Raw genomic sequence first — 20485 nt, forward strand, 5'->3', positions numbered from 1 at the left:
CATGATTTCGCTAAACTGCGTATTATATTTCGCACAGCAGATTACGAATCTCAACGGTTTCCGTCCTGTGTTTTGCCCCACGCGTTGCGATGCGTGAAACGAATCTTTGTAAAGTTCCTACGCGGAGCATATCACGCGACATTGGATGTATCAGAAGGCTAATTGTCTTCCGCTGTCAGTTGCACCCTACTTGGCCCTGTCCGGGGCACACGCCCCTCTGGGCTACGGCATTGCCGTGGACTCCGGCCACACCATTTCCTCGTCTCCCCCGTCGTGCATCGAGTCAGCGAGTTCACGAGCATGATGCACGCCCCAAATTACACGCCAGAAAGGATAAAATAATTACACGTTGTCTGCCGCTTTTTTGACGTTGCGCGTTCTATTTCTACAGCGTCACCGAGCGGTGAGCCGCTATTTGGAGAAAGTCATACGTGAATTTTGCAGCTGCGACTCTGTGTGACAAACGTTTCACACCGAAAACAGAAAAAAATGACACTCATTTCAACTTGGTATTCTCTTTAGGTGCTTTAATAACGGATTTTTTACAAGCGATAAATTCTTTAATAATAATTTTTAATTTTTTTAGAGAAGAAAAAATCGAGGGAAATTTTTTTTTAACTTGATTTAAAAAAATTTAAAACAAAACGCACGTTATTTCTCTCAAAATATTTTATCTAAATATCTTTTTTACTTTCTAAACATTTTCTAAATATTTTTCACCATCTGAAATATTCATATAATTATCGATAGAACTGTATTGCACAAATTTGATAAAAAGTATATACATTTCTAACTTGTGTATATTTCAAGACTGCCGGTCAATCCTCGTATCTGTTTACGTATGCAAGCACATATGAGAAATGCAGGGTGTTGCTATTATTACGTAAAACACGAGAAAAGAAAACATGAGTTAGCAAAACCTCAAATGAATGGGAAGAGTTTCAGAAAGATCGCGTACAATCACCTGTCGAACAAGTTTCGACTTTACGTGGCTAAAATTACTAAGTAGCAGCAAGAAAACTACACATACGAGTTGCTCATAGACATTATCGCCTTATGCTTTTACAAAATTCATGATAGCGATCGAAAATTATTACGCTCAAGGGGAATCGCATGTTAGCATAGATCTAAGCGGAGAATCTTCCGGCAAATATATTTCCTGCAGACGGCATTTCATGAGTGAATACTAAGAATAATTTATGACTTTGGAATTTATCTGTGTAGTGTGTTTTTTGCTCATAATTATTGCAACAGAAATTATTTCGTATAAATGCTGCAAAATACACGTTTTTTTTAAATTATAATTACGAACTGCATAAATTAAATTACTAAAAGTTTTTATTATAATAAAAATTTATTTTAATAAAATTTATTGTCATAATAATCCGATGAATTTTATATCTAATTAATATATTAACTTTTTAATTTTATTTCTCGAAAAATATATTTTGAAAAGGATGTAAAATCATCCATTGTGAGAAAAGGTGAGGCGGCACGAAAAAAGAATCCTTTGTGAATTTGCGAGGATAAAATATGCTTTGTCACGTAGAATGGTCGATGCTTGCCTATCGAAATCAAAATTGCGTTTCTAGCTGAGTCTACAATTTCTGGTATTTTGCTGGCTATGCACATCGTCAATGTGATGGATGAAAGGATTGAATAACTATGTAATGTTGAAAGGATGAATACAGCGTAAAAAAAGGTTGAATGACTTGTTTGTCTCTCTCTCTCTCTCTTTCTCTCTCTCACATTTACATATTTCATCGCAAAACATTTGGGAAGTAGAATGTAAAATATAAATTAAAAAAAAATGCGTAATTGTTAGTGGATCAGCCGGTATATATGTTAAACAATAGCAATAAAGTTAATTTGCTTAATTTTTTTTGAATCACTGTTAGTATCTTAATTAATTTAATAAATAAAATTTAATAATCCTAATATTATGTAGCTAATATTACATACAAATTTAATCGAGAATATTAACGTGAATATTAACGTGAAAACTTAAATGCACTAGGGGATACCGAATCCAGAGGTTCAGGAATAAAACGCAAAACATGGACATCTTGATCCGTCGATTCCTGAAAAATATTTCATGAAATGCGACTTCATTAGAAAAATTATTACAGTATGCTTATATCGTTTATTATTTTATTTTCACTAAATTTTATTTTATCCTTTATTATTTTATTTTTGTTTATTTTTTCAATTACAAGGAGATTTAATTTTACCTCAGGAAAAATCAGAGGAGATTCTTGTAAAAATGTATTCACGTCGGATTCTTCTAAATCCGACACGGATTTAGGAATTCTGTTTTTCAGTAGGCGATTATTTGATTCCTCGTGATCCGGAAAAACCATTCGTCCCGAGTTCTGTAATGAATTTTCCTTCGGAAAGAAAATTTTTCTGTAACCTTGGCGAGCAGTCAGAAGGCTGTCGGTAAAGCTGTCGAAGTTTAGTTTGTCCGTTCCAGCACGATCAGCCTCCGCTTCGGCGATGCCTAGCGGCGAAATTTTCCTTTTTCTTTCTCCGAGAAATTTCGAATTATCTGTCGAGATGCGAGAGCGATTATAAAAGTTTGAATTTGAACATCGCCCGTAACAAATGCTTTACCTGACGAAACGTAAGGTGTTTGAGAATAACTCCCGTGCCCTCTAAAGAACCGGAAGAATCCGCCATTATAATTGTTCAGATAATGTACCAGTTTGTCGGGATTACGCGGACATCTCGGAAACGCGCGAAAACACATGGCCGAATTTCCGTTGCTGCTGTAACCCAAAACGGCGGCTCGGGCAAAATTGAATATGGGAGATGTTTCTGTCAGTCCGGCAAGCCACCTAGCAGTATAAAAGAAATATAATAATTTTGCTATCAATTTAGAATACGTCATTATAAATTTTATAATGTACAAAACGATTATAATAACGTATTTATAAATTTATAAAAATATGTTATAACTATTTTGTATGTTATAAAAAGATACGAACTGAGTGAAGATATTTCTTCCAAATTCTCCTAAATATTGCTCGTTATTTTTTGTTGATGCTCGCTTGTATTCTCCCGGTGGCTTTCCACTCGCCACCTCACAAAGTATTCTGGGCACGCACTTCAGATCATCGTTACGTGAGATCGACGACAGAGCATTAAAAATATTTGTTCCAAATCCACCAAATTGATTCAAAGGATTGTTCGGCGTATTTAACTGATAATTACCGATAATAGAATCTAATGGAAAATTGTGCTGTTCCTGTAAAATGTTTTTAATAAGTTAAGAAATAATAAATTTTATATTGCCGGAATATATTAAGAACGTAGAAGTTAAACTTACCAATGGAATTTGGGCATTGTTAAATAAATTTAAGATTATGTTTCCATAAGGAAATCCGTAAGAATTTTCTTTGTAAACTGACGAGTCCATTTGGCTTGTCTGTCTAACAGTTAATGATCGATCACTGTTTTGAGCGAGAAGATCGACAGCGAGTTCATCCATACATCTGTATGATTAATTGAACACAGATAATGACTAGATGACTTTTTGTTATTATTCTTGTACAAACATGATAATATTTCCATTTAAATATCTGCCGATAGAGAATATTGTGTTATTACTTACCGTAATAAATCTGTTACATTGTAAATCTTCTGAGGAATATTGAAAATGCATTGAGTATTGTCAGATGATTCTTGGAAATATTGTGATGAGTGTTCAGTGTGAACTTCAGAACATAAATATAAGAGGCACCAAACGAAAATAAATTTACTTCCAACAAAATTACTCATTTTGCTGAGTATTACTATCTATATTTTTACAAATACAAATTTTTTTTGTTCGCTAAAAAATGTAAAGTTTGATAACTTTAAGAGTTTTTAACTCTCAAATATGCAATATTAAATCACTTTCACTCGCACACTGTAACTTTAATGCCTTAATAATGCGTTGCAAATTAATACGTTATGAAACACTTTAAACTTATTTGTAGGTAATTCTATCACGGGGTTTTATTTAAATTGTTTATTTATAATAACACAAATTTATTTAACAATTACTTTTTTATTTAATGTAAACGATTGCGTTGCCTCTCTTGGTTTCGCGTCAACTGAAACTTTCTTCGAAACCGATTGTCCGATTAACCGTTCGGTTGGAAATACGTGGGTAGTAACGCGTCACCATAAGCAACTCTCACTCCATACCTTTTTGCATACGTGTATGTGCATGAGTGGACGCTCGGTCGAAGAACTTAACACGAAATGGCACGATTTTCGCAAGAGTTTCTTCGAAAATGATTGGATTTATGTATGGTTCCTTAAATGTCAAACGATTTATTTTTGCATAATAACAGCAAAGTGCATGCAACAGTGCATCACGTGACGCATACATTAATGGAAGTTATTTATGTCACGGACATATAGCAAATTGAAAAAAAAAAAGGAAGAAATTACGTGAGGTAAAGTAAAAGAAAGACGTATTTGAATCTATAATTATAAATAAAGTATTAAAATTGTACATTTGCTAAATTACATAATCATTTGTGTCTTGTAATAATTCTTATACATTTAATTTGTACGTTTGTTAAAAACAAATTGTAGATTGATTTAAATCAGTCAAATAACAGTAGAAATAATAATTTTATAATAAAAAGAAGACCACATCTTTTATACAATCAATGTAAATTATGATTATACAAACATGTGCATCGAAATTTTACACAAGGATGGATTATTCATTTTGTAATTATAAGTAAGTTTATGGCATCAAGATGTTTATGATTTTACAAAAAAGTTCAACTACTTCGCGTTATATACTTTTAGCTAATTTGACATGGTGGCATTATCGCATGCTCTTCCTCTGTTCGCCAATAAATGACATAACTTTGGACTGCCAATAATGTTGCCCATAAAGACGCTCAGCAAGTAATTCTCTTTCATCGGGTTGGACGACGACTTGTATTCCCTGTAAAATCATGATAACGCAAATTACTAGTAATCTCGTTGCACCATGCGCATTAGTGGAAAGACGAGAATGCAAATGCGTATTAGAAGAGAGACGAGAATAAAAGAGGAAAAAGCGAAGAAAGAAATAAGAGAGAAAAACAGATATAAGAAATACAAGTTAAGAAACACAATATTTCCGCGCTTAAGTATGCATATGTGTTTGTTCACACGACTGCGTCGTATCGTGTCGTCTACAAAACAAGTAATGTCGATATCGTCATCTATGTGACATCGTTGTCTCGCCTAAATGGATTCCTAATTTCTAATGACGCCACTTCGCTTACAATCCTTCTATCGTCGCTTTCCCCTAGTCGAAGAAGACGGTCCCAAGAACGGCCTCGTCCCTCATAGTCGGTTAAGTCCGTCTAGACGATAGTGCCGCCAGTACCCAATCTCCAATTTACCTGCTATCCCCTGTGCTCCTGTTAATCTCTCAGTCTCCCGTCTTGAATATTCCCTCCTGCGTGACGCAGGTGACGAGGAGGAAACCCAAGGTACGAAATGCGTGTCTGGAGAGAGAGGCATCGTACGTTGACAGGCACGGCGACACGTGCTCGCTATCTCGAACCGTGAGGCATTAGGAGGTCCGAGATAAGCTTCAAACCTACTGGTCCGGATAGTAGAGCAATCGTAAAACGGAGCCTGTTTGGACACGCAGCGGAGAGTCACGAGAATAATCGGAAGAGATGATCGACGAGAGAGAGAGAGAGAGAGAGAGAGAGAGAGAGAGAGACGCAGTTATCAGGATGCATTAAAGTCCGTGGAAGTATCGTACCATTACAGGTTGTCTGCTCCCGGCGTTACTTACAAGTGAATTTAGTGTAAGCCTCGCGAAGGCGAGAAACATGTGCGCGGAGCACATAGAGGAGTAGCAAGGATTTCTATTATAATATATCTTCTATACGTAAAAGCGAGGGGGCAAAAGAGAAGATAATGTTTCTTCACCGATAGAAAGACAGAGATTAACAGAGTATCTCGGAGCATTTCCTTTTAAAAATTTGTAGATTGTATTTTGACATTATCGTCGCGTTACGATACGTCTCGGTCGCCGCCTATTGATCGATTAGGCGCCATGTGTCTCTATAGTCGAGAATTTAATTTTTTCTAATTAGAAAGAATTTGTTTTTCCTTTTTCTGACAAAGTTGGTTGGAATGTATTTACTTTAATGTCTTACTAAAACGCAAAACGATTTAAAAATTCATGTTGACATTTTTAACGTATTAACGTATGTTAACATTAAAAAAATTTTAATTATTTATTGAAATGTTTAATGTTGCATTAAATAATAATTTCAAAATTTTTATTAAAAAAAATTAAATTTATTAAAGAGACTGTTTTTATTTTTCATATTACTTCATATTTTAAAAAGAAAAGTCATCTTTTTATATTTCACAGAAAGCTATCATTTACTGCTTTTATCTCAAGTAATATTCGTCGCTAATAATACCGTAGTCTTGCAAAAGTGAATAAGATACCATACGAAATGTTGCATATCACTGCACAAGTGGAGCATCTTATTAAGTCGCTCTAATGAGCCATTAAAAAAACCTCCCTATTGATTGTATTTCTTAACTAAGGAGAAATGTTCATTTATAATGAAACTTGTTTTCGTTCGAGTCTTCGAGCCGTGAACTTCAGAGTATAATTGCATAACGTAATCATGAGAAACTCGCAACAATAGTGTAACCTCTTGTCCTAAATACGAGTATATTAAACGTATAAATCTTCAACTTTTTTTTTCAAGTATTATTTTTACTTTAATTCTTATCAAATACAAGCCTTAAATATATTATCTATATGTTTTTGTTGAAATTGTCAGATAAATTATAGCGGTTAAAATATTGCAGTCATTTATATCGTACCTGAATATCTCGTTCCAATTAAAAACGCGTTCCCAACTTCTTCTTTCAAGAGTTTGTTTCGCATACTTGACACAAGTTCTTTCATAGATGCAAACGTTATTTCCAAGCTCAGCTACTAGCTTCTTTTCGACTTGGCCGACATCTAAGATCTCCTCGTCATATATCAAAGGATGTGCTCGCTTCACTCGACTGACATAAGTATCTAAGAATTCAAAGAGAATACTTTTGAAAGATTTACGAAATAATTTTACCATTTAGTTTATTAAAATTTAAGAATTTAATTTATTGAAATTTTGATAACTGCTTGTCTGTAATGTTAGATATTTTTGCAAAACTTTCCTCCTCATGTATAATAAGTAACATGTAATTTTTTAAATACGATGAATCTTAATTTGTTGCTTTAATTAATTTATCTTAATAGTTAGAAACGTTTTAAATTTTGCCATAACTGCTTTATTTTGTTCCGATATCTTGCCAGACGTATGCATTTAACGGTAAGTAACCTCAGTCAATTACCGAGTCATGCTCATTACATGCCTTCGTGATCGAAGAGAGAGAAGTTGCAACAAGTGGAATACTTTCGCTTTCGCTCTTCGCCGATTCGACTCGCGTATCCTGTGAGCTAACCGCAAAAAAGGCATATAACTTATGACAATACTTGCTTTTCACGCTTGACGAATTATAAAACTGACAGGAATTTTCTGATAATTCTTACAATATTTCCTCTATCGCCAATTTCATCTATTTACGTTTATATAGTACTTATTATATTAAATATATACAAAGATTATCCGTTATATAATATACGTGTGAAGAATTGCATTATTATAAAATATATTTTTGTGCGTATTACCTGGATTCAAAGCATAAGCGAGCTTCTTGAGGAAGTTGGTGATTCTTACGGCTGCTATAATCACCGGAAAACCGATTAACTGCACCGGAAGATCGAAGATTGGCTCGTGTTGCCCGGTCACTGTCACAAGTGTCGATGTCAGAAAGCAGCAACCAAAAAGCAAGAACGTCCGTGACAACTGCATTATGTAGTGGATCTAAGGCATTCGTTAATTATTGTAAAAGTGTTGTGAAACTAAGCCAAGTCGACTCGACTAACACGGTCGTCGAGATTAGCTTCCGCTACTGTGCGTGTGTACTCTTCCTTCTGTCACGCGCACAGCTTTCTCCATTTCACACGAAAGAAAAACTACGTTATAATATACATTAAAAAAAAAAAATCTTTACGGTTGCAATCAAAAACGTTACAACGTGGTTTGTAACTTATTTCATTTCTTTAAATTTATATTCTATAATTATTACAAAATTACAAATTATAATAATTTACAAGTTATAATAATAACAATTTAAAAAAAGCGCATTCTGAATTACACTTTGCATTATGAAAATATTTGATCGAAAACTTCACTTTTTTCTTCAATGAAACTTACATTCTCTGTACGTATCTACGAAACCTTAGTCACGCACTTCACGTAGTCCAAATTACCCAAACGCGCCTTCGCTTATAAATCGATCGTTGCTGTTATTTCAAAGCACCATTATTATGCAATCCATAACAGAGGTTTAATGTCGCTGCACTTTTATTGTGCCAATATTGATACGTTTTCGCGTTTAATCATACGAATCACATGCACCGTTTTTTTGGCATAAACGCGCACTTTCGTAGCTGCATTAACGTACCCGTGTGCGACCTTGGTGCTCCACTTTGGTCAAAAATGCACAGTCGACGGACCGGCGGTTGGTTGCTGCTTTGGTAAAAACTTGTTGCAGAATGTTCCTCGGATTACCACGAGACCGTCGCTTATGCCGACGAAGAGAAAGTGATTGCCCCTTCCCGTCGACGGTGCCTTCGATCCGACAGTTTCATGTTACAACATTTGGTACATAATTTTGAGGATTTCCTCACGCGAAATCGTTAAGAACAAACCTCTACGCAACGTCCTTTCTTGCAAGGTCAACATGTCGAGTCGGACGTTGCACATGCTCTTTCAAAATTAGTATATGGTGACTCAACTTACTAGATATTTAGTAAATCAATATTTAAATTTCAACCAAGTTATGAGAGATCATTAATCTTTTATAAACAAGACTTTTAGGAAGATTATTGTCAATTTAAATGCGTAATGCATTTTTTTTTTCAAAATTTTATGATATTTTAATTGAGAAATTTTTCTCGAGTAAAGTATGTAAAAATTCTTTCCGTTGCGTAAATACGAATTATAATGAAATTACTCAAATTATAATTAGGGAATATTACAACATGCAACATATATAAGATGTGATAAAAGTATTTTTATCTCGAATCTCGAATCGAGGTTTAAAGTTTTAATTATGCCATACGTGAAACCTATTGAATCGAAATTATGCATTATTTTACTTCTTAATGTTTTGCTTTCCTTTTTCGGTGCTACTGTCCTACTTTCAAGTGCTAAGATTTCATAGAATCAATTATGTATGCAATACATAATACAGTATTACAAAACGCAATCGAAATGCAGTAAATGCGCGCGGCAAATATTTCAAGGAACTTTTTGAAGCGATTGCAGCAACCTAAGTATGCATCGATGAGTCAATAGAACAAACTAATAATTAATTTTATTTATTAGTGCCATTTTTAGGAAAGTCTGTAAAGTCCTTCGACTTCAGTTATGGCTATATTATGCGTAACGAAAGAGGAGCTAGAAATTGCAGTTGGAAATCGCGCGTGACTTGGCATCGGCGCGAGAAATGTCGATAAACTCCGATGGTGATATCACGCGATAATTTTTGTGAGGATTTCGAATGTGTCTCTGGCTGTTTTGGTGGGCGGTGGGGACGGTTAGTGGCGCGGTTTCATCGGTATTACATCCCGTCGGTCCTCGCGTATCGCCAGTCCTAACTGCTAACCGAGACTCTTGGCACGATCTCGTTTACGATCGCACGGTTCGTTGGGAAACGTCCACTCGGGACGAGTTGGCATCGGGCTTAAGTCGATAAAGACGTCGGCGATTATTCTAATAATTTTCGCGCGTTTTCCCGCTGGGTTCTGGATTATACCCGGGAATGGCGGCAGTCTTGTATTAAAATAGGAAAAAGAATAGGCTATAGAGCGAAGATCGGGAATTCTGATAATTTGGCAAAGCGTCACCATGGGACTTCCTACGGAAATGCACGATTTCGATATCGCATGTAACATATAGTGAACTTATGGCAATGTCCGGGGAATATTTCAGAACAAAAAATAAAAATAGTGTATTCTCTAGTTGTAACTTCTTTTACCTTCTTTTTTTATTAAAACGCGATATTTGCAGTATATCAAAAAGTTATGAAATTAGGGAATTATATCTAGAATGTTTCATAACATGTGGATATAATTTCAAAAATAAATTTTTCAAAAATAACACAAAATTTATATACACTGTAAATCAATTCAGATCATAAATCAAATCTAGATAATTTTATTAATATTGTAATAGACAAAAAATATCAGACATTTATAATTTTTATTAGTCAATTTTATTTTTATTATTTTATTTTTTATTATTTTATTGAATGAATATTATTGTTCTAATTTTTTACTTATTCAAAATATTATTGAACTTTGGCAAATTAATTGAAGACGTTTTATAGTATGAAGAGCAGTGGCACTTTACAAGCAAAAAATGATATTTTGAATAAATAGCATAATTAAGAGAACAATTAGTTAATAAAATTGTAAAATAATAAAATTCAATAATAAGAATTATATGTTTCTTATATTTTCCGCTTGTTATAATATAACTAAAATTATCTGTCGATAACTAAGCTGAATTGGCGCTGAATGATCACTGAATAGTATATATGAATTTTTTGTGTCTTGAATTTATTTTTGAAATTGTGTTTACATATTAAGAAACACTTCTGTATACGCTTTATATAAAAATAAAATTTTTTAAATTTAAAATAAGATCTGTATGTGTGCAATTAAATTAATATAATAAAATTATATAAAGTATGGGAATATATATTTTATAACTAGAAAAAGAAAATTCAGTATTTGCAAGTTATAATATAGTATATTTTTTATTTAAAATAAACGCGATAATATATACAGTACAATACAATTTTAACAATATAGATTTATAAAAATAAATGGATGTATGTACGAATGAATTTTTGACATTAGAGATTTCCAAAATACTGAAAATAAATTCTATCAAATGTAAATAAATATAAACGAGATATGAATATTTAATAACAAATAAATAAATAGTTATATTGAGTACGAATGTGGATACATACATCAGTATTTAAACATAAAAAGTAAATAATTACATATTGATTGATTGTAAAGTCTAACAGAATAACTTTTTGAGATTAAAAAAATCATATATCAATATTATCTTATATTTTTAATAATTTCAATAATTGGTAATCTCAACAATTGATAATCTCAACAATCTATGTTTTCAATCTATGTTATACAAACTAGAATTTTTATTTTACGATTTAGACAAGATTTCAAATGTTCGCAGGACATTGTCAGTAATTATCACTAAAGCTTGCGCATCGTTTGCATGTTGCATCGTCAGAAACGTGTTTCATCATTGCACGAATTGAATTCCTATGATGTTAATGATAATTCGTCGAGCGCGAATAAAATAAAAGTATTCACAGTATCACAGGTTCAATAATCGTCGATTCCGACAGTTGCGATTCATCAGCGTAGACGAACCTTCTTCATCATGTTCAGAACGCTGATGCCCGGCAACGGACACGTCGGGTAAAAGTTATGACAGCCCTGACCTTCTATACCAGAAATCAGTTGACCCATGTGAGCCGCGAAGTGATATCTCGATGGCACTTCCGCCATGGTGCTTAGACTTGTATCTCTGAAAGTAATAAAAGAGTTTTTATCAATGTAATTTTACTATCGCAATCCGCAACTCATTAATTTCACTTTAATATGATAACCGATTCATTCATCGTTGTTTTACACACCAATAATATGTATACATCAAGTAAATAAGTTCAAGAGTAATTCTCATATATATATATATATATATATAGGTGTGTGTGTGTGTGTGTGTGTGTGTGTGTGTGTGTGTGTGTGTGTGTATATATATATACACAAACCAGTGTAAAGTAAAAGAATATTTCAGATGTCGTGGTAATCGTAAAGACGTCCTTCAAAGCTGGCAAAGTGCTACAAAACCGAGTTGAATGTCGAAACAGTTGACCATATTAAACTGGTTACCGGCATGATGCATAAGAACCAGCACAAGGCAACTCGCCTTTTACTTTCGATATCGACGCTGGTAAACGTGTTCGTGCATAGTCTGGTTATACACCCAGCAAAAACCAGGATATATTCTCGAATCCTTTCTCTTCTTCAATATACTCACATTTGCATTCCCAGGCAAGTCGAAGGAGAACAAACAAAATTTTGTCGTCTCGTTTAAAATATCGTAAATTTGAAATCTTCCACAATACCGTTCCACTTTAGACATGTATAATACTTCTCTCGTTTTCTTTCCTCAGTTGAAAGAATAATTTAGAAATGCTTGTAGAAAGCGTTATTGAAGTATAAATTGTTACCGCGGAATACGAGCGGCAAGACAAGTTGCTTTCTTCGGGGTTTTTTTTTCACGAGAATTCTCACACGTTGCTTTGCAAATCTATTCCTTTGGATTTCCGTGGGAACGTAAAATCGACGTCGATTTCCGACGTCGATCTTTTGCCTCAAAAATTGCCCGGATCCCGTCAAAAGCGAATATCGTGCTGAATTCTTCGAGAAATCGCTCGACCTGTCGGAAGAGTAAAAGCGCAGCAGTTTCGTCACGCATGACTCCCGCGGAAGACGTCTTCCTCCTTCGGGAAAGAGAGAGAAAGCTCTTCCCCCCTTTACGATTCCGCATCCCGGCTTCGAAGGGGCGCCAGGATATAACGAATAAACGCAAAACGGCTTTTTAGCCTCTCCATCTTGATCGGTTTAACCCAGAGCGATCCGCGCCGATAAAAATCGGGGCCCCGGAATGCGTCAGAATGGACTAGCGTTTACGCAGGCATAAAAGTAAATATAAAGCTCGGATCCTTCCGGGACATTAACCGTGGCGGCACAAGGATCGTTCCTAGGGCGATTCTCTCTCACTCGGGGATGCCCATTTTCGCGCCGAGAGGATAAAGACGCGCGAAAGATAATACGCGTTCTCAATTTGCCCTACCTACTACTTCTAATTATACTTAAAGTTATATTTGGAAACTTTCCGGGAAGTTTTAATGCAAGAGCTAATATTTTTCACAGTATTTTCACAATCCTCTCTCTCGCGTAACTTCTATTTTATAGACGCTTTTGCCTCGCGTTTAATAAAGACTGCGGAATTTTTATCTTATCGCAATTACACGTGTAACTTTTAACAAATGTGCAATGTGGTGTAAAGAAATGTCGTGTATTTAAATGAAAACAAAAATGCACTATACGTCGGGACAATGCCGTCGTTTTGGTTCATTATACTTTCTAATGGAACTCGCTTTTCTGCGTCGATTCATTTTACTGTTCGCCGACATCGTTTTCATTTAACACACAAGCGGAAGTAAACGGCCGTAATAAATATGAGACTTTTATTTGAGATCGTAGCTTTAAGAATAAACTACTAACGTCTATCGATTTGTACTACGTATTGTACAATTTTCCTTCAATTTTTACTTTATTTATTGCCCTATTACGATAACCATTTTAATCATTGATTTTTAGAAATTATTGTTCTATGAAACAAACATCGTCAGACAAAAATGATAATAAGATTCGGAAAAAGTTTTAATTTCTAGTTATTAGCATAAGAAATGGAAAAAACTAACAAGATGCTAATGAGACTATCTTGGAGAAACAAAATTGTAATAGAAATGAGTATACTAACTTGTTTGTTTCTTGTAGCATTCAAGATGCAACAAGGCAGTATTTCATGTGGAATTTCATACTTTATTTATGAATAAATATTCATGCGAGAAATTTACGTTTGTTCAAAAACAAGAACGTAACGCAAGCAAAATAATTGAGCGTTCCTTTAGCTATACGAGTCGTGAGTTAATTAGCGAAGTTGGAAGTAACGCATTGCTTTCTATCAACTCGCGTCATTTGCCGATCGCGAAGAAATGTTTGCAGGAAGTTAAAGTTCCGAGAAGACCGGACGTGCTAGACGCGAAATGCCACGTACCGCGGAGAAAGTACCATGGATTGGATAACCCGTGAAAAGGAAAGTGCTCGTCAGATAGTTACGGTGGCGGTGTGCGGCAAGAGGTGCGCGTTTTCGTACGCGACTTACATAAGAGACAGCGTACTTTCGCGGCAGCTTTCAGTCACTTTCCAAAATGCGTGCTACGCAATCTTTAATTCGCGACGACACGATTCATGGACGATGATTCTTTAAAATTTCGAAAGACCGACGTTAAATACGACGATTCAGATCAATATATAATGATGAAATACTAAATAATATACAAACAATTTCGTAAACTTTTAACTATAAAATGATACATCTGGAAAGGCACTTTTTGTTATTTTATTAAATGAATCTAATTCGTGTCGCCAAATCAAGGCCAGCGCGCTAATTTGCTAGAAACGCTTCCTCATACCACGCTTTTGGCATACTCATATTCTAAATTTAATGAATACCTAACCTAACCTGTTCACGCGGCAGGATCGACACTCACGAATGTATAATTAATACATTCATGGTGGAAACTTTTGTGGCATCGTGGTCCGCGACGATACATTTCGCACCGTGCAAATATGGGAATTTAAAAGTTTCCGTGCACGAACTAGCTACCTCATTTCCCGATTTTCCCACAAAATCTGTTTTAACGTAACGTTGCTTTTAATCAGAACGTAAAACGGTACGAATTCGCGGTATAATTCTTTGCGTTATCCGCATAACGCGGCGTATGTGCGTGAGGCGAGACCTTCATTTTAGCTTCATTTTACCTCCGATCATAAACGAAAATTGCGAAATACGCGCGGCGCGCACGCCGCATGCAATTGTCCCAGCGTCCAATTTTCCCGGGCGAGCAAGCATTTCTCATTGGCCGTTTTCTGCGGTAGCCTACGCCTTCGTTTGCCAAAACGTCCTGTATAATTGTGATGTACACGTGATATTATTAGCTTTCAGCTTCGCTGAGTGAAAATTGCAAAACTGTTCGCCCGATAACGAACAGTAGTCGGTTTGCTCTTTTCGATAAGGAGCTGCAGTGTCGATAAGAGCCGTTTGCATTTAGGAAAATCACGTTCGTCGCGTAATTTTTCTCTTGCCGTTATCTACGTATCTTTTTGCAATCTTTGCAGATAGTGTTTGCTTTTCAAGGTCGACGGACTCTGAATCGTTTAGTTGTAATGCCGATCGAAAGTTGTGAAAGTAAGAATACTGGGTGCAAGAGCCTCAATGAAAGTAGATTCTTATCTCGCTACATCAAATAAATTGATCAGCATGCCAACTACCATTAACCGATCGATCATTCCAGAACGACCATTCCCCTATAAGGCTTTGATAAAAATTAAATGTCTTTGCTATTCAGTAACAAGTTTACTATTTATTATTTAATATAATATATGCAGCTCTCACCTATTGGTAATACAAAGTGGAAAAAAAATAGATGTAAAATAGTTGCGTACCTTATAAGATTCAATAGAGATCGCTCCATTTCACTCAGTTGGTCTTGGTGAACGGACTTGGTGAGTTCGCATATTAACTTTGGCAAGCAAGCAGTTTTGATCGTCGCCATCATCTTTGCACGACGTAGAGCAACTGCACAAAAATCGGAGTCATATTGTCAATTATGTCGTGGTACGTGCAATATCATTCTGAGTGATGGGACGATTAATGGTTCACAGATATTATTTCGAATGACCACGCGCATTCGTATCAACGACCGGCTTTGTTTAATCGCACGATAAGTAAGTGACAAGTTAAGAGCGCGAGTCGAAAATTTCTAAAGATCTGGGACATGACAAGGAGACTTTTACTATCAGGAACAAAAGAGTATTCTTGTTACGTTTCAGATCTTTAGAAATTTTATTCAAACACAAACGTATTAGTATTATTTATTAACATTTTATTTTGCTATAAATATTTCTTTTTCGGCATTGAGAGACAACGTAATATTAAAATTTACTCTTACAAAATATTTAAATAATTAAATCGTATTTTTTAATGTATCTAAAACTTATATTTTTTCTCTATTTTAGTATAAAAAGTATTTTATTAATATTTTATTAATTGATACAGATCGGAAATTATATTTTGATATTTATCGACAAGAGTACTAAAATGCAATCATAAAACATAAATATATATCGATAATTATTATAAATATTCTCGTTAAAAATGTATGTATAGCGTATATCGCTTGCTAATTATATTATTAATCTATAAATATATATTTAGAAACATGCTACGGGTGCGCATACATTTTACGCATACTCAATCGTTGAAATCTATTTTACCGTACTCTACTTTCCAATAACATTTTCTCTAGCGAGAACTGGTTATGGTTGTAGCGAAATTTCGATAAGCCGTGAGACGTAACATTCTAACTGGAGGGGATATCGATAATGTTGTCAAATAATTAAAACGGACGAGCGCACGACTAATTAGTCAATTCACATAGTAGTAATTAACTCCACGCGAAACTAACAAGCGTAACTCGATGAATAATGGGTATGACGACACATATGCGTGTAGATCTGGCATGCGAATATATTTTTGTGCAACGGCGCGGCTGTAGATAGAAAATACTAAGCAATTTATACGCAAGGATATCTTACACAAACTATAAAATTACAACTTAGATTGGACATCATTGCTGCTGAAGCAAACGCGATTTCACATTGTAGGAAGAAGATTGTATTATTCAATTTTACTCTTCAATTTCGTAACGCATTTATGAAAGAGTTTCGTGTTTTGTATACATTACACGATATCCTCGTTCTTACCGTTATTCTTATCGACGCCTTTGTTCGAAACAACAGGTATCTTATCGTGAGGCCCTTTGAGTTCGGGTTCTTTTATAGCATCAGTTATATTTTTTTCCGTCGTGTTACCGAAGATCGAGGCGATTAACGTGCTATAATCGCCGGCGAAAATCAAAAACATGCCCAAAAATATCACCAAGCGTACTGTACTGGTATCCATATCGGTGTTTTTTGTTTTTTAGTGTGGTGTTGGACTAGAGATAATTTCTTGTCAATTCTCTCTGGCAATTTTATCAGGCACAAGCCTGATAAAATAACAGAGGTACAGTACAAATCCACAGAGGTAGAGAATTACATCTGAAAAAAAGTACGAAATATTGAGCGGATTTGATTAATTAAGAAACAAATTCGAATAAAATGCGCGGATATAAAAAATTTAACTCCGTTTAATTTTCTACGTTAAAAAACAAATATGCATGTATAAAAATGTATAAAATGAAAGTGACATGATTATATTGAGATCCAGTTGATTATTTCCGATTATTTCAATTGCTTATTCGTTGTTTGTATCATTAGAGAACTGACATCCACACAGCTGTGAAATTATGTATCTAATGATGTAAATGTGCAAACGTCGATTCGCGGCGATGACTTCGCTGCTTTCAACGATCAGGTATTATTACGTAAACGTACAATCGATCGCGACTCCGAGAGCGGTAAGTTCGCCTTAACCTGAATTCTCAAAGGTATATAATTGCTTACGCGTTACGCGTGATCGTCCAAACAAATACCTGTCCCTGGACTCGCGGGCGGCCAGGCGGTCACAACTCTCCTTCTGTTTCTCTTCCTTTCTCTTTCTCTCTCTCTCTCTCTCTCTCTCCCTCTCTCTCGAAAGAGAAGAAAGACTCTTACTTTCCGTTAATTTTCACTTTTTTCAAGATTCACTGCAGCAATAAAGCTAAATCCTCTTACGATGTCCGTCTTACTTTCATTCAAAGTGACAAAGCTCCTTCTTGAGAGCTGCAGCCGCTTCGAACCCGTCGACTCTTTTGTATCGTCGAATGCACTTCTAGTGCATGGGAGTTTCGCGGAAACGACTGGCGAAATTGTAACGGGATTTCTCCTTCTACTGCTCCCTTGTCTTGGGAAATAGGACGCAAACGACGCGAGACCTCTCTCAGCGAGCTGTAACACAGTCGTCGAGCGGGAGTGGCGTTGAAACTCACTTCCGAAGTGGTTCGCATTTGCGGATGACGTCACCAATTATAATTCGCGCGCGTAGCGCGGTATTCCCGTATCTCGCAAACGATACGATTTGCCAGTTAAATCGCACACCAACGTGCGCGAAATTTTGGAAGGCAATTAACCGACGAGCGGACGATCAATTCCCGAATGTCGACGTCGAAAATCACACGCGCGTTCCAACTCGCTCGCTAAATCAAATCACGCGTAAATCGAAATCCATGGATCGTAGCTCAGTATCACGCGCTGGTTCTACGATTGTATATGTTACGTGGCTGCAACAAATTTTCTCTGTCTCTCCATTACGCACAATCGAAGGTTTCACCGTGAAAAATATCTGGATGAAATGCTGGACGTCGAATATCACTGTCACTAGAAGACGTTTGTGCGAAACGAGCTCGCAATAATATTCCGCAAAAACTGGGAAAACATCCTGCACGAAACATAGAACTTGCAAACGTATCACTACGTGTTGTTATCGAACTATCACTGAACGCGCACTTGGGAGTGACAGTTTACCTTCTCCAATGTAGAGAGAAATACGGGCAGCGCTACCGCGGTCCGTCGAAGTCGCGGAATGACTGTGAATGACTCGAAACCACGGCGGCGAACCTAACGAGTCGTCAGTGAAAGTTGGCCGATCGCTCGCAAGTCCACGAGTTTCGATGGCTTGCAGTTCTGCGGCTCGAACGAGGCGGGTAGCATGAGAAAACGTGCTAGTTTAGTACTAATTATATTCTGCTGGAAGTACCTATCGTAACATACTTCTTTTTAAAGTCGCAATAATTACGATAAGCATGAAAAAAAAAGCATTTCTTGTGTGGTGTAAGTGAAACAATATATCTGTTACCAAAGAATCGAGTTAAAACTATTCATCGGACTTTCAAAGAGAAAAAAATTTATTATATATACATATATAGTAGGTACTATTTTAATAGGAAATGAATCCAGAGTGGACAAATAAAAACAAGGTATATACATTTATTTTAATTGGTGAAAGTTACATTTTCATTAATTTTTCAAGCAAGAAAAAAATCATTTTCCCTGCATTGAATTCTGTGTATAAACGTGATGTATGCTATTCGTTTCGAGATACTGTGTGAAAATAAGGAAACTCAATTGAACCGTGGCAATCGGAGCAGAATGATGATAACGTCAGTGGATAAGTAATAGGTACAGCGGATTGTTAAATCGAAAGATTGGCATATGTAGCAAGCTTTCCAGTTGCGTGTTGATTTTAACATGCTTATGCTAATTAAATACTTTCGTCCCCAAATGAAAGTGTACGACCTGGTAAACCTGATAGTAGTTTAGCACGAATAGACAAGATAATTTAAGCTTGCTTTTCTAACTCAGTTTCCTTTATTCTGAATGCTTTTAAATAAATTTTTTAAATGCTAAAATATATTATTATAACAATATTATATTATAACAATAGAAATTATATATAAGTTGATTTGATAATGTTGATTTTTAAATTTAAATATATAGACTATATGGATATATAAACTATCTAGAAAGTAATCTATATCGTACAAGATATAATAATATATGCGGAATAAAAATGAAATCTCTTGCTTAGTTTCTCTTTCATCTCTTAAAAATATAATAATAAAATTGAAAAATAGGAAGAAAAACTAAAATTAAAATTAATAGATTTTTTAGATATATTAACAATTAGAAAATATAAAGAATCCAAAATTCAAAATGATAGTGACATTTATACAATTAGGTCACAAACTAGTTGAACTAGTTTCTCCGAAGGGTTCTCTAAATTTCAAATTTTGATCATACAACGCGGGCCAGACTAATATCTCTAATGTACATATCTATCTTTTTTTGTTTACTTTCTATCTCGCTCTAAAGGACCACGACAGAGAGATGGAAGCGCTTAGTTCGCGAGTCGAACAGGCTTAGCAGTATGGAGAGGATTTTTTGCACTATTCCGACTTCTATTGTAGTTTAAATTTCATTTTTTTTATATACGTTTGCGATCGGATTAACAAGCTGCGCGGCAGGATGTTGGGCAATCGTATCTTTTAATGTGAATGCAAATGTAGTCCATATATTACTATTAATAGCGACTTATGTAATTTACGTACAAAGTTGTAAGTTATACAACAGATCACTGAATAAGAAAAACATTAAAAGAAAAAGGAAGAAACCAAATACCCCTTTGTTGCTATTTTGTTAAAATATATTGCTCGTGCATAATTTTATTTCTGTTATGTATAACATGCAAACAACTTTAACTGGAATAAAAAAACTCTCATAATATTATTATTATTATTCAGAAATATCAAAAGTCGCGTCTCACGCCATGTCCACGCTTTAGCGAGTCGCAGACTAAGCCTTTTTTATGTTCGTAACACGTTAGAACATTAACGTAAAGTTTGCTGCAGCAGCAGTAATGCAAATCTTTCGTTTATAATATTTCAATTGGAACTTAAATTA

General features: G+C 35.2%; 3 protein-coding genes across 7 annotated transcripts; all 3 read right to left on the reverse strand.

The window, feature by feature from the left end:
* Positions 1–1423: 1423 nt before the first annotated feature.
* Positions 1424–4367, reverse strand: LOC105193168. The gene is made up of 6 exons (XM_039446486.1): positions 3614–4367; positions 3329–3494; positions 2988–3247; positions 2614–2837; positions 2232–2548; positions 1424–2081 (listed from the first exon to the last, which is right to left on the reverse strand). The coding sequence occupies exons 1-6, from the start codon at positions 3778–3780 to the stop codon at positions 1992–1994; spliced, it is 1224 nt and encodes a 407-aa protein (XP_039302420.1). The 5' UTR covers positions 3781–4367; the 3' UTR covers positions 1424–1991.
* A 105-nt stretch (positions 4368–4472) lies between these two features.
* On the reverse strand, positions 4473–8980 carry LOC105193151. Of its 4 annotated transcripts, XR_005574263.1 has the most exons (5): positions 8548–8980; positions 7709–7904; positions 6856–7057; positions 5397–5634; positions 4877–4951 (listed from the first exon to the last, which is right to left on the reverse strand). XR_005574263.1 is itself a non-coding variant. In XM_011157501.3 (4 exons), the coding sequence occupies exons 2-4, from the start codon at positions 7890–7892 to the stop codon at positions 4810–4812; spliced, it is 528 nt and encodes a 175-aa protein (XP_011155803.1). In that variant the 5' UTR covers positions 7893–7904; positions 8548–8961; the 3' UTR covers positions 4473–4809. The 4 variants fall into 4 exon arrangements, 3 of the variants coding, with proteins under 3 accessions (XP_011155803.1, XP_039302422.1, XP_039302423.1); XM_011157501.3 differs by lacking the exon at positions 5397–5634 and having other exon boundaries at positions 4473–4951; positions 8548–8961; XM_039446488.1 differs by lacking the exons at positions 5397–5634; positions 8548–8980 and adding an exon at positions 8298–8541 and having other exon boundaries at positions 4473–4951.
* A 1901-nt stretch (positions 8981–10881) lies between these two features.
* On the reverse strand, positions 10882–19444 carry LOC105193149. Of its 2 annotated transcripts, none has more exons than XM_011157499.3 (4): positions 17552–19444; positions 16811–17146; positions 15491–15623; positions 10882–11717 (listed from the first exon to the last, which is right to left on the reverse strand). In XM_011157499.3, exons 2-4 carry the CDS (start codon positions 17007–17009, stop codon positions 11546–11548), a joined length of 504 nt encoding a protein of 167 aa, XP_011155801.1. In that variant the 5' UTR covers positions 17010–17146; positions 17552–19444; the 3' UTR covers positions 10882–11545. The 2 variants fall into 2 exon arrangements, with proteins under 2 accessions (XP_011155801.1, XP_011155802.1); XM_011157500.3 differs by having other exon boundaries at positions 17581–19443.
* Between the last annotated feature and the right edge of the window lie 1041 nt (positions 19445–20485).

The sequence above is a fragment of the Solenopsis invicta genome, chromosome 3, assembly GCF_016802725.1.
Source record: "Solenopsis invicta isolate M01_SB chromosome 3, UNIL_Sinv_3.0, whole genome shotgun sequence".
Lineage (NCBI taxonomy): Eukaryota > Metazoa > Arthropoda > Insecta > Hymenoptera > Formicidae > Solenopsis > Solenopsis invicta.

What these genes read in the sequence shown, in the direction of transcription:
- LOC105193168 (XM_039446486.1), bottom strand. Translation starts at nt 3,780, where the DNA reads ATGAGTAATTTTGTTGGAAGTAAATTTATTTTCGTTTGGTGCCTCTTA. An exon ending in ACAATGCCCAAATTCCATTG is followed by an intron (nt 3,248 to 3,328) that starts GTAAGTTTAACT and finishes AACATTTTACAG; the next exon opens with GAACAGCACAATTTTCCATT. An exon ending in AACACCTTACGTTTCGTCAG is followed by an intron (nt 2,549 to 2,613) that starts GTAAAGCATTTG and finishes GCATCTCGACAG; the next exon opens with ATAATTCGAAATTTCTCGGA.
- LOC105193151 (XM_011157501.3), bottom strand. Translation starts at nt 7,892, where the DNA reads ATGCAGTTGTCACGGACGTTCTTGCTTTTTGGTTGCTGCTTTCTGACA. An exon ending in CGCTTATGCTTTGAATCCAG is followed by an intron (nt 7,058 to 7,708) that starts GTAATACGCACA and finishes TTGAATTCTTAG; the next exon opens with ATACTTATGTCAGTCGAGTG. An exon ending in AATTGGAACGAGATATTCAG is followed by an intron (nt 4,952 to 6,855) that starts GTACGATATAAA and finishes ATGATTTTACAG; the next exon opens with GGAATACAAGTCGTCGTCCA.
- LOC105193149 (XM_011157499.3), bottom strand. Translation starts at nt 17,009, where the DNA reads ATGGATACCAGTACAGTACGCTTGGTGATATTTTTGGGCATGTTTTTG. An exon ending in AGGCGTCGATAAGAATAACG is followed by an intron (nt 15,624 to 16,810) that starts GTAAGAACGAGG and finishes ATTTTTGTGCAG; the next exon opens with TTGCTCTACGTCGTGCAAAG. An exon ending in TCTCTATTGAATCTTATAAG is followed by an intron (nt 11,718 to 15,490) that starts GTACGCAACTAT and finishes TATTACTTTCAG; the next exon opens with AGATACAAGTCTAAGCACCA.